This window comes from Aulonocara sp. 'chitande type north' Nkhata Bay, linkage group LG14 (assembly GCF_057382095.1).
Source record: "Aulonocara sp. 'chitande type north' Nkhata Bay isolate Kocher_YH1m ecotype deep benthic linkage group LG14, A_spYH_male_GT1.1, whole genome shotgun sequence".
Classification (NCBI taxonomy): domain Eukaryota; kingdom Metazoa; phylum Chordata; class Actinopteri; order Cichliformes; family Cichlidae; genus Aulonocara; species Aulonocara sp. 'chitande type north' Nkhata Bay.
Genome location: NC_141357.1, coordinates 35,438,787 through 35,464,393, shown reverse-complemented (window position 1 = coordinate 35,464,393; position 25,607 = coordinate 35,438,787). Strand labels below are relative to the sequence as shown.

The window sequence follows — 25,607 nt, the reverse complement described above, 5'->3', positions numbered from 1 at the left end:
TTTAGTCAAGTTATTTGTTGATGCCCAGATTAGTTAACATTAGTTGGTTTTAACATAGTTGCTGGTCCAGGATTTCACCAAAACTTTAATACCTCTTCAATCACAGGTAACCCTACCAGCTCTCCCAGTACATTTTATTAAGTTATTTCTGTGTCACACTGGAGCCGTTTTCATACATGCACTGCAGCTTGCAACTGATTTCCTAGTTGTTTAAACTCGAGAATAGAAGACAACTAGTCAACTAATCTGATGGATGAATATAAACATTAATCTTACAAATGTTGTATTTGTATTAAAGAGCCATTTGAACCAATTAACAAATTATTTAAATGCCACTGAAATGTGTGACACCGTACACCGTGTAAAACTCTGCTCAGTTTTTTTTGCAGACTTGCTGCATAAGGATAAGTCAAAAGTTCCTTAACAAAAATTAGTGGGAGGATTTTGCAAAGCCAGAGGTCCAAAGAGCCAATCAACAGCTGTACACCAGCAGCCACATGTGTTTACTCATTACTGTAGCAAATATGTAGTTTAGCATACTTGTGAGTTATATCTAGAGTTACTGTTTGCATTTTGAATCAACTCAGAGCTGTCTGGTAGCAGAAAACAGACTCTGGCTTGAACCCTTGAGCAAACACCGAGCTTGTAAAGCTTTTTGTAGCAATTTTTTTAAAACAGATTTGACAGGTGAGTCAATAAATGTACCTTCAAAATAAAAGCCCAGATTCATCCAGAGGTGGCTGTGAAACCTGTGAAACCATGCCTGTGCAGAATGTGCTTATGCATCGCCCCAGTGAAACAGAGTTTGATCTGACACAACATATAACCGTTCCTGTAGTACAAAGTCGTACAGCACTGTGCTGATTAGCGGGGCTGCCATCCATCTTTCAGTCATAGAGAGACATCGAGAGCTGAAATACAGTGCCGTGTGAGACCCAACAGCTAACTGGCATTAAATGAATAAAAGATAACGTTAGTTTAAATGATTAATATTGCCGGCACCATTTAGAAAGAGCGGCAACATTCAAATGTCTACTCTATTAACCAAGGACATGCCAAGATCAGTACCTCTTCTGGGTACTTTTTGTTATACCCATGTGCAAATTGTAACCAACCTCCAGGGGGCACTGTCTCACTATGCTTTCAGACGTGAGCTGCTCTTCTTCTAACTTTCGATATTTCACATTTTCCTCAAGAGGCTTTGCACTTTCAAGGCTGCCACTGCCTCATAATGATTTGCCTGGTTTAGTCGCTGCATCGGCTCATGGTACAAATTCACACTACACAAAAGTACGACCCCAGCTGATCCCTCTTTAACACAGTACTCAGATGTTTCAGACATGAAGTCATAACAGCTGTTTTTTTTAACATTTTGTTAACTGTTCTAGTTGATGTTCGACAGTTTTAACCAAGAATTTACAGAGAGGGCGCTGTTAAAAACCACCAAGGTCACCGCAGAGTTATTTAGCAGTAGGATTAGGGTTAAGCTGCGCAAGCATACAGATGTTACAAACTTCAACCCTACCGCTAACCAAAAGCAACGACCAGGTGGTTGAAGAAGAGGTTAACTGATGGAGGTGCTTGATGCAGTCTGTGCAGTATAGAGTCCACATGATGTGTGATGGGGTGCATGTGAGAGAAGAGCAGACAATTGTCCAGTGAATTCACAGCGAGTGAATGGAGGTCAGGCGTCCGGTCTGCTTCACTAAACTGCGAGTTTCTAGAAAAGCGAGGCAAATAATTTCCTGCTCAGTGCTGCAGTTAAACTACAGATGACGCCCCGCCTGATTCTCTGGACTTCATGTATGAAAACAGCTTTGTTCAGCTGAGCAAAATTGTAAGCAAAAAGGCACCGGGCCATGGGTAACTAATGCCTCCATTTCATTTATTAGTCCTACTTGCTATCAGGTGATAGCAGCCCCACGTCACCTACGACCCGTCACAGCTGTGCTTCTTGAGCTGCCGTGAATCAGAGAAGCCTCGGCCACACTGCTGGCAGGAGTAGAGCTTCTGCCCTGTGTGGATTTGCAGGTGGGACTTGAGCTGATTGGACTGGTGGAACTTCCTCTGACAGTACACGCACTCGAACGGCTTCTCCCCCGTGTGGATCCGCATGTGTCTGTAGAAGTTCCCGTCCGTTCTGAAGGCCTTGCCGCACTGGTCACATTTGTACGGCTTCTCACCCGTGTGAATGCGCTCGTGCTGCTTCAGACTCGCGGCGTGGAAAAACCGCTTCCCGCACACGTCGCAAACGAACGGCTTCTCGCCCGTGTGGCTCCGCTGATGATAGCTGAAAGAGTATTTGTTGTGGAAGGACTTCCCACAGATGCCGCAGTTGAACTCCTTGTGCTCGCTGTGGCCTTTTTCATGAAGTTTGAGCGAGCACGCGGCGCTGAAACCTTTCAGGCATATTTTGCAGCTGTACGGTTTAACCAGCGACTTGTTCTGCCGTCGAGTCTGGAAGAAATTCTGCGTGCCGTCCGACTGCTCGCTCCTGTCGGCGTGCACGTACCTCTGGTGTATCTGCAGCCTGCAGTTGAAGAGGAAGGTCTTCCCACACAGATCGCACATGAACGGCTTTCTGGCGCCGTGGATGAGCATGTGGGACTTGAGCTTGTTGTTGTCTGAGAAGCTCTTGCCGCACTCCTGGCAGCTGAATGGCTTCTCTCCTGTGTGGATACGAAGATGCCTTTTCAGGTTGTTATTCAAGCTGAACCTCGCTCCACATATGTGACAGGTGAAGGGCTTCTCTCCCGTGTGGACCACACTGTGTCTTTTCAGAGCCGTGCCGGTCCTGTACGACCTGTTGCACACGGAGCACACGAAGGGACTGTCGCCTGTGTGCTTCCTCTTATGCACAGTCAGCGAGTGGGCATATTTGAAGGTCTCCTCACACATTGTGCATTTATACTTTTTGGTGTTTGTGTGAACCATCTGGTGGAAGCGAAGCGTGTCTTTGCTCTTGAACTCCTTCCCGCATGTCACGCAGCTGAAGGGCCTTTCTTCCGAGTGCACGGCCATGTGACACTTGAGCTGAACCGACGTCTTGCAGGTCTTGTCGCAGAGCTGGCACTTCAGCAGCTGCTTCCATTTCTCGTGGCGTAACAGGTGGTTTTCCAGAGACTGCTTGATTCTGAACGTTTTCCCGCACTGATCGCAGGAGAATGGCTTCGGAGGCTTCGACCGCTGGTGACGCTTGAGATGGTTCTGAAGCGACTCCTCTTTCCTGTACGATCGTTTACACTGAGGGCACGGGAAGGGCAGCGGGGCTTTAGTTGCCTCGTGGCGCAAAACGTGATTTTCCAGAGACGCCTTCTCTAGGAAACTCCTGCCACACTGATCGCAAGGAAAAGGCTTCTTGTGGACCTTCATGTGTTTCTTCAGTTCGCCTTTCCAGTGAAAACCGAGGTCGCAGTGCTCACAGAAGAACCGCCTCGCTGTCTGCGAATCCGTCTTTCTCAGTCGTCTGCCAGGCTCTTCAGCTGACTTGCTTTGTTTCTCCTCGCTGCCGTTGTCAACGGAAACTGGAAATTAAGGCGCAAATGTATAGATTGTTATTATCCATTTCCACCCACACAACCCCCTCCTAAATCTCAAATCAACATGTTTATAGTCACATCTGAAAGCAACACCGGTACCTGTTTCACTATTAGCAGGTGCTCTTCTCGTTCGTCTTGTCCTCCCAGAAGCTCCTCCTTCCAAAGACTTCTGTGACACAACAGAATAAATCTGAGTTTGCATGAAAAGACTTTCTAAGCATCTCAACTAAAACATCCTAACACGCTGAATCTGTGAATGCAGCTGACAAGAATTAGGATCTACTGTTTTCCAAATGGAGACATGAATGTGTCAAACAGAAACATCCGACCTTCTCCTGTGTCGAGTCGAGACCGCTGACAGTACTGGAGTCGGGACTGGGGACATTTTGAGGTGTAGAGCCCGGCGAGGCCGCTGGTTTGAGCACGATTGCTGCAGCTCCCGTCGTTTCTGAGACGGCCGATGACTGCGCTACGATTTGGCTGGCACCAACCAACAGCACCGTGGGAGCGGAGCTGACTCTGCCCACGAGCACCATGGGGGCGACCGCAGGTTTGGGGACGGTCACCGATGCAGCCGTGGAGGTGGGGACGACTTCAGCAGCTCCTGCAGAAATGGGCAGCGGGTCTGGATTTGATTCTTCTGCAGCCGATTCTGGGGCGTCTGGACTGGTGGACACTGACAGCACAGGACCTCCTGCATTTAAAGACAAAGTTACACATTGTTATTTAATGAACTCACTTGACTACTTGGCTTCTTCTTCTATGAAATATATGATAATCGACATTATGTTTAACATGTTTATCATCATCCCAAAAACTCTAATTTATTTGTAATTTAGTTGAACTCGAGCTGAGATGACTTGCTAAAGAGGTTCGATCTAGAAGAAGGTTACAATAAGGTTTCCACATCAGGAACAGCTGCCCTTGTAGATGAGCTTTAAAATAAATGTTTACCTACATGATTAACTGGTGTCCCCTCCAAAATTCCCTTTTTCCAACCACATGTTGAGTTCAAAGGGAAGAGACATGGTTTTAAATTCATTAACAGCATAAATAAACAGGCAGAATTATAATCCTGAGATAAATAAACACAAAAAGGAGACAGAATAAAGCCTCGCTACTAAAACTGTGTCTGAGTGGATCAGATGTACAAGTGATTCACTTTTAGAAACCGAATCACTTGGCTTATTGTAAATTGCCATTTTACTGCATATTGCACAATTAATCAGCACACCAATTAAAAAAGGACTCTGCCTCGAGGCCCAGTTTGAAGCTCGTGTGCTAAACTAACAGCATGTGGGGTTAAAACTTTAATCATATGTACACATTTTCAGCTATATCAACTTTTGTAGCAGGAAATTAACTAGACATTAATTCTTTTCTTTCTTTTTTGCCATAATCTTAACCCTATATTTGACAACAGCAAAATAAAACTGGAAATTATGTTTCTGGTGTGCCACCCCAATATTTTTAGTGGCCCCCATCTGGAAAAACGAAACATGAAAAAGAAAATGAGAATGCGTAGCGTGTGTATAGTCATATATCTGGCCCTTGATGTGATCTGAACTTCCCGGGTGAATTTGAGAAAATACCCCCCAACTCAAAGATGATCCTTCAGAAATCAATCTCGATCAGAATGATTGATCGATTAGTTGATATGTGACTGCTTCTCACCCATCACTGAGCCGTCTTGCAGCAGGACGTGAGTCGGGCCCTCGCTGATGGTCTTCAGCTCCTTCTCCAGCTGCTTCATGTCTCTGCCCAGCTGCCCCACTCTGGCCTCCAGCTCCTGCTCGAGCTGCCCGGCTTTCCTCTGGAGCACGTCCTCCAGCTGCTCCACTTTGGCCCGCAGAGCCTCGTTCTCCTCGAATAGCTCCGAGGAGAACTCCGTAAACACTTTGTGGATCTGCACCACCAAAGACTTCTCTATCTCTTGGATCTCACCCATCCTCGCCTTTTCCCACTCAGTGTTTGGCGCCTCTTTCGCCAACACATCCCTGAAGACAGACAGAGTCGCCTGGATGGCCACTTCCACAATCGACGCCACTTCGCTGCCGAATCTCGGCTCCATGTTTGTTCACATGAACTCTCCGCCTGCTGTGTCCGAAACTCCGCAGCGCATTTTGAGCCCCAGTGAGGGGTTAAACCGGGTCCAGCTGGACTCAAAACACAAAACTCCTTCTTCCGTATCAACCGTCCCGTCCTTTCGTTCCCTGTGCACCTTTGAAAACCTTCCGTGTTGCATTTCCGCCTCCGGGGCCACACACGCTTAGAAAATAAAAGCCCCTTCTATCTACTTCTCGTTTATTCAACTAAGATTCTAACTTAAAATAACTAAAATAAAAAGTAGCAGCTTTTTTTAATTAAAAGTTTCAGTGAATTTCCGAGATAATGCTTTTATTAATTCATAATATTCAAGTGAATGTTTTACACTTTTGTGCATAAAAGCCCCAAACACATTCAAATTGAGTGAATGAACTAACATAATTAATCTTTAAAATTTTAAAATAATAACTGTGGGTTTTTTTCGGAACGGTAAAGACCCGAATTCTTAAGTGTATAAAGCATAATCTGTAGTTTCTGATGCCAAAATACGTCTTTTATTTGTATTAGGCTAGTACTCATATTTGTGCATTTTAGGATCTCTCCAAACACATTCAGATATAAAATCATTGTCGAATCACTTACCTCATTTACATATCTTAAAATGATATTTCCTTTTTTAATTCATAAAAAGCACTTTGAAGGCTTAAATTCTGACCACGTCATATTTCCCCACTTTTCCCTTTTCTGCATCAATCTTAGATTTAAAGTGAACTGTACTCATTGATCACTGTGCAGAGAAACAATAAGAAAACCACATTTGGGTCTGTTAACAGTTAAACTTGTTGTTGATGTAAATTTCAAAGGGACACTTACATGTAGTCACTGAAATATGCTGAAGTTGAACCTGAACATCAGAATGTGTTTGGGTGATTTACGTGACTCTGAACATGGCGTGGTTGATGGAGTTAGCTGGGCTGGTCTGAGTATTTCAGAAACTGCTGACTTACTGGGATTTCCCCACACTACCTGCTCTAGAGTTGACAGAGAATGGTCTGAAAAGGAGAAAATGCAGTTTTCTGGGCAAAAATGCCTTTTTGATGTCTGAGGAGATTGGCCAGACTGCTCTGAGCTGATAGGAAGACAACTATAACTAAAATAACCAATCATTAAAAACAAGATATGAAGAAGAGCATCTATGAATGCTTGGAGCAGATGAGCTACAGAAGCAGAAGACCACACTGGCTGCCACTCCTGTCAGCTATGAACAAGAAACTGATGAAACTGAGATTGGAGAATGATGAAGTCTGATGAATCTCAGACCAGATGATATTCAGATATAGGGTCAGAATTAGTCAAGAACACTGTGATGAAAGTGTAGATCCATCCTGCTTTGTATTAATGCTTCATGCTGCTGCTGGTGTAATGGTGTGGGGGATATTTTCTCGGCACGCTTTGGGCTTTTTAGTACCAAGTGAGCATTATTTAAACACCGCAGCCTACCTGAGTGTTGCTAACCATGTCCATCCTTTTATGATGACAGCTTACCCGTCTTCTGATGGCTGCTTCTAGCAGGATAATACGTCAGGATGTATCTCATATCATCTCAAACTGGTCACTTGAACATGACAATGAGGAACTTTAGAAATGAAATTAGTCAATATGGCTTTTTTTGTGTCTATAAAACTGACTGACACAGTAGGTAATGCGAATTATACTGACCCTCAGTCATAGTGGAAATAAAATAGGAGCCCCCAGACCTGCTTAAATGACTCACAAAAACACACACACTCACACACACACAAAAGATTATCTTTCAATCTGTACTTTTCAATTCAAAGAAACAACTGTACAGAGTCAGTAATTTGCAGTTGGTTCTGATCATTTTGTACATTATTGGGTCATTTTTTCACCTTTTTTCCATGTCGGTAGTTTGTGTCACCCCTGTATGTTACAGTGATCGTAGAATGGGACTCAAAGACATGCACAGCAGTACTGTAATAGAGACTATGTCATTCATGCAACCTCTTTGTCCTGATCTGTTTGTGTGCAGGAGGTGTACATCACTTTCATCTAGGCTTGTGGCACAAATAAACAGTCACACTTCAAGACAGACTCAGACTCCAAGATTCAACATAGAAAAAGACAAGGGGCGGTTTTCCCAGTGTCACCATGGATAAATTATTTTCACGTCTGTTTTTACAGAAAATACTTCTGAGCAAATAGATTTGTACATTTCCAGGCTGCAGGTTGCAGACAGGCATACAGAGAGACAGGCAGGCTGAGGGCAGACAGACAGTGGTGCTCAGGGGCTCCTGGGAGGGGACACGCTGTGGCAGCAGATCAGCTAAAACACCAATTTATATTCAGTATTTATTATTTTTTATCTTTGGCTGGTGATAAAAAAATGTCACCACATTAATGAGGTGGTCAACAGCACCAAACTAAAGCATAATATTATTCATGACGTGATGATAAAAGTGATCATTTCTAATGAGTATCCCTAAAGAACATCAATAAATTCAACCTCTCGTCCCACCTGAACATCCACTGAACTTAGCAGCCCTGATTGTCCCCGTTTGTGTCTGAGAAAATAACATTTCGCTTCAGTGTACGAGCCCTTTTAATGTCTGCGAGTTTTCTTATGACTTTCTATTCAGGCAGTGTGTTCACGAGGTCCAATTTTTCACCGCTCCTGACGTGGAAACAGAAGCATCAGTGTTTTCCTATCAGAGGCAACATATCAAGATCAACAGTGACACTAGTGGTGATTTTCACCCTTAAAACAATTAATTGTTTGGTCAGTAAAAGACGAGCAAATACACAATCCTCATCATTGTTACTTTGACAAACTTTCATATATTCAGTTAATCCTGTAATAAAAATATTTAAGAAATTTGAGCAAAAGCATGATGGTAGTTTTTTGGTTGTATAGAGAATTAAGACCTAAGTTATAACAGGGCAGTGCAGTGAAGCTAAAGAAAGAAAGAAAGGCGTGTCCAGGTTGGGTAACAAACAGACCATATAAAAGATGGACAAAGCTTTAAACCTGCATTCTTGCTGATGGCCAGCAGAGGGCGACTCCTGTAGTTATAAAAACAGGTGGAGTTGCATGGAAAATGTCCCTCAACTCGACTCCTCTGTGATCTCACTTTCCCGATTAGATTATGGGCTCAATCACTTTTTTTTTTCACTTTTATTCAACACAACAAGATGCCTTTTAAATTTTTTGTGAATTATGAATTATTAAAGTCACAAAGGGGGACCAGTCCGAGTATGTCCAGTGTTGGTTTCACAGCGAGATCCACACCCCTTCTGTGACATCTGGTTTCAAACAACTAAAATGGCAAAGGTTGAAAATATCTTCAGGCTTCAAATCAGAACTTCACTCACTAGTGGCAAAGTCCATCTGTTATATACAGTCTATTTAATAAGTACATAGCACAGTGTTATGTGTCGCTAAATATTAGCTTCTGAACGAAAACAGGACTTCTTCCAGGTTTAATTTTTGCAGTAATGTCACTGAACTTATGTTTCAATATTAATTACAGTCAGTGCTGTCAAAAGAAAAATGTAGTATAACAAAAGTAGTGTTTGTTTAAAGTTTGTTTATAGATTTTTCTATAAAAGGCCGGCTCTGCTGAGAAGGTTCTAGGACCACTCACCAAAACGACGAACTGATTATTAAGCAGTTCGTTCAGTTAAAGGTTTTAGCTCTTGCATAAATGTCCATAAGCTGTACACGAACTTTGAAGATCAAAGTGAATTTCACGCCCTTCTCAAAGCCAAACTGCATGTGACTGAACCTGAAAAGGTCACTCATAATACTTTAATCTTCTCATTTTGGTAACTTTTAACTTGTCCGGGTCTGACGTCCCTCTGCTGGATCCCCAACACCAGTGAACACCAGCCCTCAGCCCTGCAACAGGCCAGCGTCCCTAGTGCAAAGAAAAGGTTGCATAAAGTTCCATTGCTACCACGGACATCATCCTCACCATCATCGGCAACATTAATCCCTGAACACACCGCTCTACAATCCTCATAGACTTCATATTACTGCATACTACTGAGTGCTTTTGGTGTACAAGATGCAACATGTCAAAGTCTGAAGTGTCTGAATGGCATCAGAGAATCTGCACCAGTGTTTCCCTCCGCTTAAAAAACAGTGCGTTTCATTTTTCGGGGCTTTTTTGGCCCCTGATCGTGTAAACAGGAGGAAACACTGATCCAACATGAAACATTTTCAACATCAATGATCTACATTCATTTCCAGGCAGAAAAGAAAACACTTTCAATACATTAACAACAAACCAAAAGGTATTTTTATTTATTACTTCGCGTCTGCCGACAGAATGAGGCTGATGTGAGCACAACAGACAGACGGGCAGGGTATCGGCACACACGCCCAAACCGTCGAGCTTTCATTTGTCCCAATGTTTACCTTTCATATATTATCTAAATGTTTCTGCTCTCCAAAGTGTAAAGTTATTTGACTTGTTATTGGTTCAGCTGTACCCTGCGCGATCTGTTCTGTGTGTATCAGCAGAAACAAATCATGGAGGTTTATTAAGATGCTGGATTCATAATCAGTCAGCCAGCTGGCTCGGTGTCACTTTAAACATGGAACTCTTTTCACTCTTGGTGTGTTTGTTGTGTCTGACATGCATGCAAATGATTGCACTCATGTGGCATTCTCATGAAATAAATTACAAGTTCTAAAGACAAATTTTATGAGAAACAGAAACGAGGTCTGTAGGTCAGGAGGGAATTTAAAATCCAGCAATGAAAACCTAAAATAAATAAATAAATAAATAAATAAGACCCAACACAATCAGCTGACCGATAACCATATCTTTAACAAGCCTTAAATATGAACTCTATCCTAGCAAATATAGACATGAGCTGGATTCTTGGGCTTTACAGCCTTCTTACAAATAAATGTAAATGTTTTCTTGTAAAATATTACTGAAGTTATGTGAAGTCCTTCATGTTTGAGTTAAAAAATAACCTGGTCTATGATTTTAAAAATGTAAGTATTGGAGTGATGCGTCTTTGATGAGCTGGCAGACTCTGTGACATGCAGCAGAAAGGTGAGAGAGCAGGTAAAGTCCATGGGCAGACGGTGTTTTGAAAAGTAAAAACACCAAAAGGCTGCATTCGAAGCTCTGTGAAGCAACTGTGCACTGACCAAAAAATTTAATCAAAAAGAGAAAACACCTTAAAAAAGACAACCTGTTAAGCTCATTTTCAGCTCCATAGTTTTACTCTTGGACTCTAACAGCGTAGCTTTGCATGATTTACATTTATACCGAGCCCCGGTGGAGCCCCTTAGTTTATCTTCTGTCTGAAATAAGCTGTTGTAGCTCTTCTCCCTAAAAGGCCATGCTCTCTTTAGTCCTGATTTCTTTTGAATGGCTGCTGCTGGCAAACAGAAGATAAACATAAGCATTATCTCGATGGCTGAACACAAGCGCTTGTGTTTCCTGTTCTCCACTGTGGCTGCGGGGATTTTTTTTTTTTTTTTTTTTTTCCTCTTGCATCATTTCCACTTTAGAAGTCATAGTTTGATTGGTTCTAGGCCACAGGTGTGGGTTAAAATGCACCACATATCCTGAAACTGTGCCCACAGCATCAGGGAGCATCAGGAGCTAATGCTCCAAGAAACTAACTTGGACGTGTGCCCTACGAATGAGGCCTTTCTATTTTATCTAGCTTTCTGTTTCACATGCAGTACAGGAGCTGCAAATAATTAATTATTAAAAATAAAATAACAATTATGCAAATGCATTTCAGCTGAACTTTAACAGAGAGCATCAGAAACACGAGAGCTGGAATGAGTTTTCATACAGCAGCGGTGACAATAACGCACTTTAAAAGAAGTTTAAATGCAGTCTGGCCCGCATGCATCTAACGGGGCAGGAAATTAATGCCACCATCCACCGCTGGTGCCTCACAAAGCTGCATTTACCAGATAAACCAAACCGTGATGATTCTCATTTCCTGCTGTTTATGGCATTGTGGTGCGTTACCATGAAATGAAACATATACTTGTAACAAGGATGCTAAACTGCAAAGACGAGCTTCTTTAGACGAGTGATTTCTCTCCAAGAAAAGCATGCAATCTCTCACTTATGAAATATTTTGTCAGTGCCGTGTCAGCTCATTCGCTTTTTTAATTGATCGCTTCAGTCATTTCCACCTGATGACTTTTAAGACTCGTTTATAACCTCTAACATTTTCAGCCTGATGGGTTTTATGTGTGCGTGCGAAGATGTAAGTCTATCTTTGTGAGCGAGGACATATTTCCAGGACCTGAATTTGAAAGACGCTCTGAAAGGTTTATTTGAAGGTTCAGAATCAGGGTTAAATTAAGGGGTGAGGGAATGTAGCATCACAAAGATAGAAGTACAAATGTGTGAATGGGGTGTGTGTAGATGTGTGTTGTGAATGGGACGTATTGTATCCGGAAGACTGAGGCGGCATCTGAGGGGATGAACGTACTGACGAGTGTGAAGCACACACCAACACAAATAACCTGAGAGCTATGGAGACCCTGGGAGCGGAGAGCAGCAGCGCGCGCACACACACACACACACACACACACACACACACACACACACAGATTAAACTCTGTATAAAAACAAATTTGTATGTATAATAAATCAAAGAGAATATCCAGTAGTTTGATGTTGTAAGAGAATAAAAGAGTAGATGAGGCCTGTTTTCATCCCTGAAGGCCTCATTCATTAAAAACATGCAGATTTTGTGCTTATGACCAAATCATGAAAAACTGATCTAGATGGTAAAACAAGCAGATGACAATGAATGGTTTCATTTTTATTAGAAATATCAAAAATAAAGATTTTTTCCTATTTTATTCATTAATTTAAGTGGACCTCTTAAACTTAAACCACCACCTGGTAAGGCCAATGATCATACTAGGAATACCCACCTGCCCCGTGTTTAATATGAGCATTTATCTACCACTGTAAAAGTCTATATATGACAGAATATAAATAAAACTACAAGAGGTCCACTTTTAAAATCGTTTTAATGAATGAGGCCCCTGGGAACAAGACTTTTTATTTCTTCTGACCACCTACTGCTCACTAGAAAATCTATAATGCTAAAATAAAATCCTACCCAAGGGAAGGGAAACTGCTGTGTATGCCCTGGGATCTTGATTTGATACATTTCTTCTTGTTTTTTGTGTGCGTAACAAAGTTCTGAAGACCGACGTCTACTCTTCTCTTCTCTTAAACAGAGTCAGCACAAACCTGGAGATCAGTGCTGACTCATCCAGGGCAAGTGCACGCGTGTGTTTACAGTGCAGTTTGTTATCCAAGTAAAACTATTAGAATTTCTACGTTTTCATGGCCAGACCTCCAGACAGATGGGATACAGCGGAGAAAGTAAAAGAAGGTCTGTAAAACATTTTGGCATAATTTCATTCTGTTTGTATTTCCAAGGAGTAATAAGACGTAGTGTAGGATGTCTCGACTTACAGACAGATATATACAGTAAATAGGACACACAGACGAGAAATACATACAGACGGAGCTCGTCTCATAGAAAAAACAAACATGGAACAGCATGAGCTACGTTTTATCGCTCTACCAGCCGTCAGCCTAACAGCCTTCCCGTTGACCGTGATGCGCGTCCCGTCTCTCTCTCGCGGCGACGCTGCCCGGGGCTCCGCAGCACAAAACGCCACCCTGCTCTCAGGCAGTTCTCCGAAACAGCCGCCAGGGGGCGTCGGTGACTCTGTGCGTTCTCACAGAGACACAGAAGAGAGAGAGAGAGAGATAGAGGGGGAGAGCGAGGGAGGTGTCTCCTGCTCCAAATCAAATCCGTCCCGTCTGTCCTATGAGTGAGCCCGGGTCAAACCTTCGATTTCCATCCAAACACGACTGCTCTGTTGACAGTGTTGGAGGCGAAGAGGAGGAGGGGGGCGTTCGCAACCAGTTTATGGCCCCGCCTCCCAGCCAGAGTTCATACTGTGAGCTTCAATCCCAGCTCCCGTCCAAGCTCATTTTTTCTTACTGGACTTTTCTGATCGTTTTGCGTCCGACTTCCCAGCCCGTTCTGACCTCTCCGACCGTTCGCCCCTCTCCCTCTCCTTCTCTTTATCCCTCTCCTTCTCCTTCTCTCTGTCCCGTTCCTTCTCCTTCTCAGCACGCTCGATTCGGTCACCCCGGTCCGAACGCTCGCCACCGCGCTCTGACCTGTTGTCCACCTTGCTCCCGTCGCGGCGCGTGCCCTCGTCGGTGGATGAGGTAGTTGGTTGGGGCTGACCCCATTTGGCAATCTCCTCGTGCTCTGAAATACTGGCGGTGATATTAGTCACCCACGTTTTGAGGTCGTCCTGCGATGGGAGAGAGGGGTGCACAGATGTCAGCTGGCCGGTTCAGTTGTTAACATGAATGTTTTTAAGGTTTTCGATGACGTGCAGATGCACAGTTACAGCTGCTTTCACTATTCTGAGGCGTGCAGGAAACAGAAAAAATGTCTCACCTCATCTTTTGCATGAAACAAAAACTCGCTGCCGTCCTTCGTTCTGCAAAGAGAGAAGAAGAGTTAAACTCAGCCTTAGAGCAGTGGTCCCCAAACTGTGGGGTGGGCCCCATCTGTGAGCCACAGAACTACAGTGTGGAAAAGAGGAAAAGCGCGAGTCATTTGCTACTGCTCTGACTTTTACTTAACTAAAATTCAACTTAGATCAATTTGGAAATCCCCGTGTCTGTGTAGCTTAGACTACTTTAAGTTCTTCTTTAAGATTTGGAAAGATGTTTCACCCTCACTGTATCATGTGTTCTATTTTTAGATTTCTATTTTAGTAAAATATCTTTCTGTAATTATTATGAGGTGTCACACACTTTAAGGCATTTGCTTTTTTAATTTCAGAGAAGAAGTAAACAGCCTACTGATCTCAGTCACCTTTAACCAGCTGCTTCTTAAACACGACTCTCAGCTGTGGTTTAACTACGCTTCTAACGTCTAGTTATCGTCTGTAAACAGGTTCCATCGAGGGAGCTCATCACATCGTGAATCCTTAGCTGACCAATCAGCATGCATCAGCAGGATGCTAACGATTCATGGCCAAAAAAATGGAAGAAAGCGTTGTTTCGTTTCAGTTTGGAAAGATTATAAGTGTCATATTTTTGAAAACTAAAAGAAAATGTGACCTTTTTTGTCTAGAAGCAGGTTTTTAGCTATTGGAACACCAGAATTATGTACAATGGGTTTACTAGATCAAATCTGGGTTTGTGGTTATGACCAAATAAATTACTCACACTGTTTATTTTTACAATGTGCCCATGCCCTAAAGAGTGAAAACACACTAACGTGAAGCATGAAAGTGCCTGTCTGCAGTACATGTGAGTGCGAAAACAGCCGATTACTTGAGCGTGAAGACGTTCTTCTTCTTCTTGTAGCCATTGGTGACGTCGCAGTGGCAGTGGGAGAGGTTGAGCAGCGGCTCGTTGTTGTAGGGCGTCGTGGTGTTCTTGGCGTCCTTGTAGAAACCCAGCTCCCCTTTATTCAGCACGCAGTACAGGTTGACCCATGATCTGCTGTGGTGGGGGGAGGCGGGAGAGGAAGGGAGGGGAAGAAGAGGAGGGAAAGGTGAGAGGAAAAGAGGAGCATGTGGAAGGAGGTTGGGTGGAGGGGTGGGGGAGGACAGGAGGAGTCAGGAAGAGCTGCAGAATCACAGTCGCTACACTAACACCTCACTCACCTGACCAGAGCAGACAGGTAGGTAGGCGGGATGAAGCAGCCCCAAGAAGGGAAGAGGAAACACACTGCTGAACAAACGCAGACGGACGGACAGACAGACGGAGGAGGTGGGGGGATGGAGGTATGGGGAGGAAGGCTACGTACAGCTTGTGTGCACCTGTGTGCGAGGCTTACATGTGACTTACCTTGGAGGAGACAAGAGGAGCAGCCAGCAGCACCGAGGAAGAGAGGAGAAAAGAGACAGAGGAGTTTGGTTAAAATGCCATTTTGGCAACAACGCGGCTTAAAATCCAGACATGCTCGTTTTCCCTCTGTGAGCGTGTTTACATGCACACAGCATTCCAGTTAATAGCTGACATCGGCAGTACTGTGCACAAGTTTCAGGAACTTGTTTATATTTTTATCTTCAGTCGCCCAGACACACAGTCAGAGTTCTTAAGGGCAACTTTCAGCCACAAGAAGAACAAAGAGTTCTGCAGCAGATGGTGTGGAAGCCAGTGTGAGATTACATAAAGAGACAGCCAGGCTCCACAGATGATCTGTGGCAAATCTCCACAGACCTTAAAAAGAAGTTTCATTTTTGTTTACTTCACTTTGTATTATTTTATTTTAAACATTCTCCTTTTACTTTTAGCAACTAAAACATTTGCACAGTACTGCCAGTATTATTCAGAGCAAGTTTCCGTGTGCAGCTTAATATCCTGATTTCAAACTCAACAGTAGATACACGGGTAAAAAAAAACAAAAAAAAAAACAATGGTGCAAGTGATAAGTGATGTCTGAACTGCTCACAACACCCATTAAAAGTTCATTCTTGAAATGTTTTTCTATTGTTGGCTCTGTGTGATGGCGGGGAGTGCAGATATCCCAGACGTGGTCATCTCCAACCACATCCAGAGCTTTGCTTTGCAAGGCAGAAGAAAAATGGCTTAAAGGAGCGGTAAACTAAAGAGTTAATAAGGAAGAGCCAAAACTGTTGGGAAGAGTTGGAAATGAGCGCAACAGGTTCCCTTTAAAAACACTTGAGCTAAAAAAAATGTTCCTTTTAATATCTCTGTTCCTTGGTGTGGGTTTTTTAATGTATTTTCCTAGTTTACAGTAGCAGATATTACTTTTCTCTTCCTGTACATTATGAACAGGACACCTCGGGAAGAAGTTTAAACTTTTTCAGAGGAAATTTGACATGTGAATGCGCTCACAGCTGTAACCTCAATTTAATGCGAAGCATAGATGTGGAAGTTTGTCGTCCACTTTCATACACCTTTCACAGGCACCATACCCTAACAAGGTACCAGAATATTAATGTGCACATCAACTTACTTAGTGTCTCATCGCGTAGAGATGTAACAGAGACAGGTTGAATCTCAGTCCTTCCCTAAATGCATCCTCGCTTTCTTTCTCGGCATCAACCGCTAACAACGAGGAGCACTTTGGAGATTCACACTTGTCCGGATTTAAGCCATTCGACATTGTGCTTTACCTTGCCATGTACATAACAGGGCATGTACATACGACACACTCATCCATTGCCTTGAGTAGGTGCGTGAGCGGGACTCATCCACAGCTGGGAGGGGATGAGCTTTTAGCTGTGCAAGGTCAGCCCAGCCATCAGGGGGCAGTGCAGAGAGAGACTTTCTTGCTGGTGTCTCTCTGGAAGAAGCAGGGTGGTCATCAGTGGAGGGCAGGCTGTGTGCATAAGTGTGTGTGTTTGACCAGCAGCTCCATCCCACAGCATTCCTCAGCCAGTCAGTCAGTCTCCTGTGTTTTATTCTGTGGGCTCGCGTTAGATCAGGAGGCATCGTAAGCGTCATGCATGAAGTTTTCACATGCGGTGGGAATCCTGCAGGCCTCTGATCTAATAAAGTGCTCTAATTACATCCTAATAATCAGCACTGACAGACATAATATATTCAGAGGCTGACATAAGATTTACATTAGTGAATCCTTTTCCTGCTTCATGTACTCATCACTGATTTTCTTACTCTTCAGTACAAATTAACAACTGGAGGACTGGGCGATATCTCAGTATCTGCTATGAACGAAGATCTTTATAGCAGAAATGTAGTAAGCCTTCAGGTCCTTCACTACATGTGCAGACTTATCAGTATAAAATGCATTTACAAACCATGTCGGACATGGTCATCAGCAAAATGTAAAAGAGCCAAAGTTAGTTTATATGGTATATTCAGCGTTGGGGAGTAACGGAATACATGTACCTGCGTTACGTATTAAAATACAAAATATGAGTAACTGTAATCCGTTACAGTTACCATTTAAAAAGGTGGTATTCAGAATACAGTTACTTTGTTGAAATAAAGAAATTACACAGCGGTCTTCTCCTGTTTCATATGTTCGGCTATGCCCTCTCTATTTCTGGTAATTCCACGCTGGCGGAAACCCAAACAAAACACGCATTAGGAGGCTCTAATGTCTGTGTCTCAATCCTGCGGCCCATGTCAGCTCTACTTGAGGCCCGCATAATGACATGAAGAAATATTTTTAAAAATTATTGTTCAAAAATTATTTAATATAAAGGCAATAGGCAGAGTGTTCGGAGCCGCAAACCTGTTTTATATACACGCGGAATAGTTTTAATACGAGATCGCTGCTAAAAGTGCAGCCTTACCTAACGTCCACCCTACTGTTACTCATTTATATTAAGATTGAAACATCTAGTTAGTATTGGTATGGAGAGTAACCTGCAGTAATAGTAATAAACCACACAGCAATAGTACATTCATGTAGTTGTAAAAAGTATGATAATATATTAAGTATTCAGAATACGTTACTCTCATTGAGTAATGTAACGGAATACGTTACAAAATACATTTTGGGGCATGTATTCTGTAATCTGTAGTGGAATACATTTTAAAAGTAACCTTCCCAACACTGGGTATATTTAACCTCCTAGGACCTGGCGTCCACATATGTGGACATCACATTTTGGGTTATTTAGACCAAAATAGTCAATTTTGCTCTACATGGTCCTGATATCCACTTACGAGGACATTATACTACTACTGCTCTATCAAAATTTTAAACAAATATCCTGATATGTGGCTCTTATTTTTCTTAAAAACAAAAATAAGGTAAAAAAAAAAAATCTTGTAATTCTTTGTTTTTACATTCATTGGGCCCCAATATGCCCAAATATCAAATAGAAATTAAAAATGCATACTGTGGAAGAGTTCGGGTCTTAGGAGGTTAATACATTTTCACCACTATATTTCCAACCCCAGGGAGAATAGCTGCTGTGTTGCTGCAGCTAATGGGGATCTTAATCTATTACACTAAGCTATACCTGCCTTCAGACAGATGTTTCCAGCAAAGAACTACTACTCTTTACCCAGCTGCAATGACCAAAACAGTTATTTACCTTGCAAAACATCTACTGCTACCTAAATTAATTTGTTAGTGTAGCTGTGTGATTATTCTAAAGCTGTAGCTCAGTTTGGCCTCAAAAAGGTAAAAACCCTGTTTTTGAGGTTCTGAAAAGAACATTTTATTGCATGAACTAAGAAGCTTTGATTTGTCTCACATTTTTAACCTTTAGTTAAATAACTCCTTCAGTTTTTATTTTATTATTCATTGTTTGGCAACACTAACATGACTTCTCCTCACGGCAGGAAAACCTTAGGAGCAAGCAGAGGTTGCATGCGCGTGCTGACAGGTTAAAAACTCGATATATCGCCCAGCCCTAAACAGCTGTAATCTCCCACTGCCAGGCACAGGCAACACCACAAACTGTGACTACCTCCTTCTTTCCACCACATACAAACACAAGACAGTCTAGAACTTTTTTATGTCAGAGAAAAAGGTAAAAATTCAAACTTCATCTCAATAAAAATATAAAAAGGTAAGATTTCCTGAGAAACGCCAAAGCTCTTCTGAGTATTTTCATGTTGAACACACGATGGAATCAACCTGTGAGCCTGTGTGTGTCATGCATCTGTTCAACATGTCCGTGTGTTAGCCTGTTAGCTCAACATGCTAAAGTCATGCCTCTGTCACTCCTGTTGAATTATTAAATGGAGGAAGCAGCAGTGTCATGAGAAAGTGGTACTTAGAGGGCTGGAAATGCTTTGTTCAAACTAATATTTAAGAATAAGTCGATGAAACAATCATTTTTTCTGCACCTCAATAACCCCTGTGGAACATAAATAGCTTTGAATTGATTAACTGGAATCCCTAAAGTTTGATACTCATGACATCACTGTCCATCCTCCTTCTCTATAACTCCTATCAGGTATCAGGTATCATTATGACCCTGAACACCCACCTATTGGTGCTCTTCTTCAGGCTCTCAATGTCCAGCTTGCGGAAAAGGAAGCCCTCGTGGTGTGCCGTATGTGTGGGCGGTTGGGGGACGATCGGGCTGCTCTGGGCTGGTGCAGATCTGGACCGCCGCGTCGTTTCCCCGGGCTCTTTGGGTCGTGGCCGGCGTCGTGGTTTGGGTCTGTCCCGAGCTCGAGGGCGGTCGGGACGGGAAGACTTTTCTGGTATCCCATTAGGCAGTCGGGGCACCTCACCGCGGGCCTAAGGGTTGGGAGAGGCGATGAATTTGAGTTATGGCTCAAAAGTGAAAAACGTTATTACTTATCCCAGTTTTCTCTTTTTAGGAAGTTTGGTCAAAACTTAGAATTAACCCCTAAACGCCCCCAAATATCCCACTCTTTATTTATAAAGACTAAACCCAGACCTGCGCTGCTTCTCTTTCTTGTAGCTGCTCTACGATCTCTGCCATGGTGGACCTCTTGTCTCTGTGGAAAAATACCTACTGTTCACATCACAATTGATTCAACTCCAAAATTGACTACAATAACATTCACTTCTTTTCTGCATAAATATCCACATCCAGATTAAAATGCACTGCAGTACTCTCAGTCTCACCCTCCTGCTGAGCGTCTGTCTGATTGCTCCTTCCCTGTGTCGTGCTCACTGGATTCCTGTCTCTCCAGCCGGTGCCTGTCCCTCTCTCTCCGCCGGCCCTCGTGGCCCCCGTGACCTTCGTGTTCGCTGGAAGTTTGCCTCTCCAACGTCCGTCTCTCCCGCCTCTCAGCCTGTTCCCTCCACACCTCTTGAGGCAGCTCATCCCTGCGCGCCTGGATTAGCTGCTCGCTGGACAGCTGCCGTTCTATCCTGTGGTGATAAGTGTGTGTCTGGCCCTGAGGCTCAGCGTGGCCCAAAGGGTCAGTCCTGGATCCTCGAGGCCCTCTGGTGGGCTCGCTGTGCAGACGCTCCCGGCTCGGCTCCTGAAGCACCACCTCGGCCATCACTGCTACCTCTGCTCTCTCTGTCCCCATCATCATATCTCTCTCCCTCCCCCGCTCTCTTGCCTTCTCCAGCCGGCTGGCCACAATCAGAGGCGTCACAGCATCATCTAAGTGTTTGATTTTGGGTTGCCGGAGATACGGGGAGGATTTTGCCTCAATTTCCCTCGCCGCTTGTGCCGGATGCAGGTGACTCATCACCTTTGCTGTCTGTTCCCTTGCTGTGCTGGCACTTTCTCGTGCCTGGTTGGCTGACACTAGCATCGCTGCTGTGGCTATAGATGCAATCGAGGATGCAGCCGGGCGGCCTAGACCTGCAGCCACACCCACTACGCCTCCATCCCGGACATCCAGAGTGTTTCGGTAGCTGGAGCCGTTCATCACAGGGGTGTAGTTGGCGACTGTTGATCCCAGGCGCCGAACTGCAGATGACGGAGAAGGTGTTGGGGTGGCCGGCGAGGGAGATGGAGGAGAGCTGGCTTCGTTCTGTTCATATATAGTCTGCCTCATGACGGGGGAGACTGGGAGGCGGGGGAGAGTGGGTGGACTATGTGAGGCATCTTGGGGATCCAGGAAGACTTTACGACCCAGGAGGGGAGTTGGGGGCAGTTTACTTTGCTCTGCTTTTAGCTTTTCTACCTGCAGAAAGAAAACAGAACCAGAGATGAAACTACCAAGTCTTCATCAACAATTTGAGCATGTTTGGAACGTGCTACTGAGTTTGTCTAAACTGAGGACATATTTGCACAGTGAGGATGATGATAATACCGTGGTGAGCCGCCGCAGTGAGCTGAATCGCTCTTCCCAGGTGGCAGCTGCTTTGCGGAAGGCTTCATGTCGACGAATCAGCTGTTCCACCTCATCTACGCTCCCTCCAAGCTCGTTGCTGTTGATAAACGGCTCCTGAGCAGTCAGCCATGCCTCTGCCACCACCGCCTCCTGGGCAAACTGGTGAACCTCCAACACTGCAAACAGGACAAATAAGAACACCAAAAAAGAGAGAAAGCATCTTAATTTACTTCTAAATGCCAGATTCCTGCACATCCCTGTCTTTTTTACTTTTTAAGCCATTGCATCCACTCACATTGCTGCAGGACTTCCCAGTGCTTGTCCCACTTCTCAGACAGCTCACGCTCCTTAGCGATCACTTTGTCCAGCTTCTCTTTGATCTGAGAATAAAGATATCACAATTACATCATGGGTCTGTTTAGCTCTATGGATGCTCAGAAAAAATTGAAATATTATAGGGAATCAATTCCTTCTCACACATAAAATATAAAACCTTATGTTTCTTAACATGCATCTCTAAAGTTTTCTGTCATGCATATACTGTCACATGGGTGCAGTGAGATCAGTGTAATCATTAAGAGGAAAAAGCTCAGGCTTCATTTGGTTTTCCACACTTAGTTTCATTGTATAGCAGGCACATCCTTGCTGGTCAAACCTTCTGTTTGCAAGAGGCAGCCAATTAGAACAATTTTTCCTTAAAGGGGGAGGAGCTATAACAGAGATACAGGATGAATTGAGAAGCTGCACCAAGCCCCAGCACGAAAAACAAGGGTGATTTTAGTGAATCATGTAAAGCCCCTCTAGTAGAGCCTAAAACTAGCAATATGACTCTGCAGAGGAGGCTAATCGACTCGTGAGCCCACTCAACCAGAGTCTTCAAAGTTATAAACAAACTGAGGTTTAGATATCCGTGTTTAAATTGGACTTAAAGTGACAGTCTTTATCATGTTTACTCATCTCACCTCTTCAGCTGCAGGGTTTCTAGCCGCCAGCAGGGTTTTTCCCATCTCAATACACTCCAGGATGCTCTGACTGCGAGCCTCTACTTCACTCTTAAGACTCTGGTGATAGTTCATCAGCACCTCTACTGAGGACACGTCCCTGCAGGAACCACACAGAACCTGAACTCACTGAAGACTTTCACTATGCCCACGAATGCTGACCATCACATGCTATTGTAATGAACCATAAAAAGCAAAATGATATTTCATATGTACATTTTTTTTAAAAGAAAATAAATGAGTTTGATCTTAAACAGTGCATGTGGTGAACAGATATTGAGGCTGCTATGCAGGGTGCCACATGCATATGTAGAAGGTATTGTAGATACCTAGGCTTCTCTCCTGTCCCTATCTGACAGATGATCGAGTCCATCCACATGATCTGATCTCGGACCATGCCGAAGAACCTCAGCTTGTCAGTCTCTGTGGTGATCTGCACCCGACACTCTTCGCAGGATGTTAGCAGCTCTTTCCAGCACTGCATCACTTCGTGCTCACGGCACGCGATGGCTTCGGCCTTCTCGCCAGCGTACACCGTCCTCAGCTGGGCTGCGCTCTCTTGCAGCTGACGCACCTGGCAGAGCGTGAAGGCAAGCTTTAGTAAACAGCTCAACTGAACAGGGACGAAACAGAATTGAAAAAAGGAAAGAGAGAGTTTGTTTTCCGAGTGACGCACGAAACACAGCTGCCAAGACAGCTGTGTTTCGTCAGGGCCAAGTGGTGCAGGCTCTGTCACCTGAGTAGGCACAGAACATCTGTGCTTTTGCATCTTTCTTGAGTAGCACTGTTCCTGCTGCCCAGGTGCACGACAGAGACTAGATCAAGCAAAATTAAATGCAGAGTAAGAAGATGGTGTTGCCATGAAAATGGCAGACTCACAAAGAACCAAAAACTTTACTATCCAATGAAATAGATTTTATGTGAATTTGATTTAATTTAAACAAATTCACATAATTTAGTTCAGTTCAGTGTTTTTTATTGGTTATAAAAATGCATTAAAGTCTATCATTTCTGGATTCAGTTTCTGATATACTGATATTCTTTACTTTTTAAATCCACATGGGGGGTCACTGCACCAATTAGGATTACTCAGTTAGCCAGGTAACTTCTAAAATAGCATGCAAAAAATGATTTACACTTTTGTAATCAATATTAACAGTCAATGCTAATGATTAATTTTTTTTCAAATTCCAGATGTTATTCCTTTCACATTTAAACTGTTTGCAGTCAGTAGCACAACTGGCTGTTAGCTACTGTCACGGGCTGCCGGGGCAGACCATGTGGAGAGAGTAGAGGACCCAATTGCAGACAGAGGCGAGGAGACAAAAACTGGACATAACGAAAAGCAAGCCTTTATTTAGGGCTGAAAACTCACGAAAATACAACATGGCTAAAGTGAGGAAAAACCTGAACATAACCTGGGAAACTATGACTCTCACTGTGACTTTATACTATGACGAGACAAGATAACAACTATGACTTGACTGGGAAACTGTGACAACGGGTAGGGAAGGTAACACAGACGATGCGACAATGAACAAAGGGAGACAGAGGACTTTAATACACACATGAGGTGATGAGGGGAAGAGGAGACACACGAGGACACAGTTGACTAGAATGAGACATAATGACAAAGGGGAGAGTAAAACTAAACGTAAAAAACCAAGAACACAAAACTCTTTCAAAATAAAACAGGAAACGTGGACATGACATGAGCAACATGAAAACACACAGACAGAAAATACATGACACAGAAAACTGGGACAGACTCATAACTAAGGCGACGTAAAAGGACCTAAACTATACTGCAACTCAAGACGATAACAAAGCAAACACTTAATATAATTTCAGAATTTCATGAACAGAGCACAATGTAAACATAAGAAAACAATACAAAAATAAGACAAAACGCTGGTTCAGAGACCCAGCCCCTGACAGCTACTCGCCATATTGCATCTGTTATGGATTTACAAATAAAAAAAATCACTAAATAAGTTTCTATAAAGATTCCTGCAGACCAAATATAGATAATATCAATCTTCTTCCTTTCATTCTCCTTTAATTTTTCCTTAAATGAAGATTAGAGGAGGGTCTGTTGATCGATGTGCAGCTGTACCTGTGTGACAAGCAGCTGAATGTCCTGCTCGAAGGTGTGCAGGAGTCTCTGCAGGGTGCTGGTGTTGGAAGTGCTGCCCTGCCGAGCCCGAACCTCTGGCAACCTTCGATGTTTGTCATCAATCTGGGCTAAAACCTGAAAAAAGGCAGTGGAGAAATTTTGCCTGTTTGTAGGGCAGAAATGCTCTATCGGCACCTGATTTACATTTTTCCTATTTTCTTTCTTTTTCAAGCTGTTCTCATCACGAAGGCCAATGTACACTGTGGTGACCCGACATAAAAGAAGATAAAAGTGTGAAATTAAATTAAATGAATCTGCTCTTTATCATATCCAGCATTATATGTGTGTGTGTGTGTCCTTTGGTTTAATTTGTGGCCCGTCTTGGCTTTGCTCCTCTTACCTCTCTGCAGTCGAAGAAGAATTTGTGCAGCTGGTGTGAAGCAGCGAGCATCTGACCGCGGGTCTCCATGAGCTCCAGCAGGTCGGCCCAGGCTTCGTTCACTCCGTCCTTCCATTCGGCGATGGTGGCTGCTTCTGAGTGGCCGTAGTCGATGAGCTCATCCACCATCTGATTGACGGCTGTCACTCGCTCCTGGCCCACGCTGCCCGTTTCTGACGCAAACTCTGTAAACTTCTCCTGTAGGACCTGGAAGTGTGGCATGTTTTATTTACTGCAGCAAATCGGTCTGCTAATTTTAATGTATTCATTCATTCATTCATTCATTCAAGTCAAATAAAGAACATAATTAGACATTACAATCAAATGAAACCCCTTTTGAGATTTTACTTGTAATATTTAAATTTCAGGTAATAAAATCTGTTACCTGAATCTATTATTCATGTGCAGAGGCCATCTGTCGACACACTTACTGTGACATGCTCATAGTCTTGACCCAGTTCAGGCGAGCTGGCGACCACCTCCCTCTGAGCGATCCACTGCTCCAACTCATCCACCTCCCTGTTGAGCTGGTACAGCCAGTACTGCTGCTCCAGACGGCTCTTCCTCTCCTCCACCAGGTCCTTCAGAGACACGTACAGACGGTCTATCTGTGACTGACGCTTGCTGATCTGTTCGCTGTGGAAGAGAGGAGGAAGAGTGTAAGGTAAGGCACAA

General features: G+C 43.6%; 2 protein-coding genes across 7 annotated transcripts in view; both read right to left on the bottom strand.

The window, feature by feature from the left end:
- Positions 1-7: 7 nt before the first annotated feature.
- On the bottom strand, positions 8-5,773 carry LOC147315100 (uncharacterized). Its single transcript, XM_086262328.1, has 4 exons — positions 5,214-5,773; positions 3,869-4,233; positions 3,639-3,708; positions 8-3,524 (listed from the first exon to the last, which is right to left on the bottom strand). The coding sequence occupies exons 1-4, from the start codon at positions 5,608-5,610 to the stop codon at positions 1,930-1,932; spliced, it is 2,427 nt and encodes an 808-aa protein (XP_086118454.1). The 5' UTR covers positions 5,611-5,773; the 3' UTR covers positions 8-1,929.
- Positions 5,774-12,205: 6,432 nt separating this feature from the next.
- The window catches only part of sptbn4b (spectrin, beta, non-erythrocytic 4b), a 95,226-nt gene continuing 81,824 nt past the window's right edge, over positions 12,206-25,607 (bottom strand). For 2 of the 6 annotated variants that reach the window (XM_086262326.1, XM_086262324.1), the window contains exons 31-43: positions 25,364-25,568; positions 24,894-25,139; positions 24,494-24,628; positions 22,707-22,951; positions 22,339-22,477; positions 21,672-21,756; positions 21,356-21,552; positions 20,208-21,226; positions 20,017-20,077; positions 19,597-19,853; positions 14,984-15,154; positions 14,097-14,139; positions 12,206-13,947 (exon numbers count right to left, since the gene is read on the bottom strand). In XM_086262326.1, coding sequence (XP_086118452.1) covers positions 13,612-13,947; positions 14,097-14,139; positions 14,984-15,154; positions 19,597-19,853; positions 20,017-20,077; positions 20,208-21,226; positions 21,356-21,552; positions 21,672-21,756; positions 22,339-22,477; positions 22,707-22,951; positions 24,494-24,628; positions 24,894-25,139; positions 25,364-25,568 — 3,139 coding nt within the window. In that variant the 3' untranslated portion in view covers positions 12,206-13,611. Of the gene's footprint in view, positions 13,948-14,096; positions 14,140-14,983; positions 15,155-15,216; positions 19,854-20,016; positions 20,078-20,207; positions 21,227-21,355; positions 21,553-21,671; positions 21,757-22,338; positions 22,478-22,706; positions 22,952-24,493; positions 24,629-24,893; positions 25,140-25,363; positions 25,569-25,607 lie in introns of those variants that run through there. The other 4 variants (XM_086262325.1, XR_015124744.1, XR_015124745.1 and 1 more) reach the window with 4 other exon arrangements.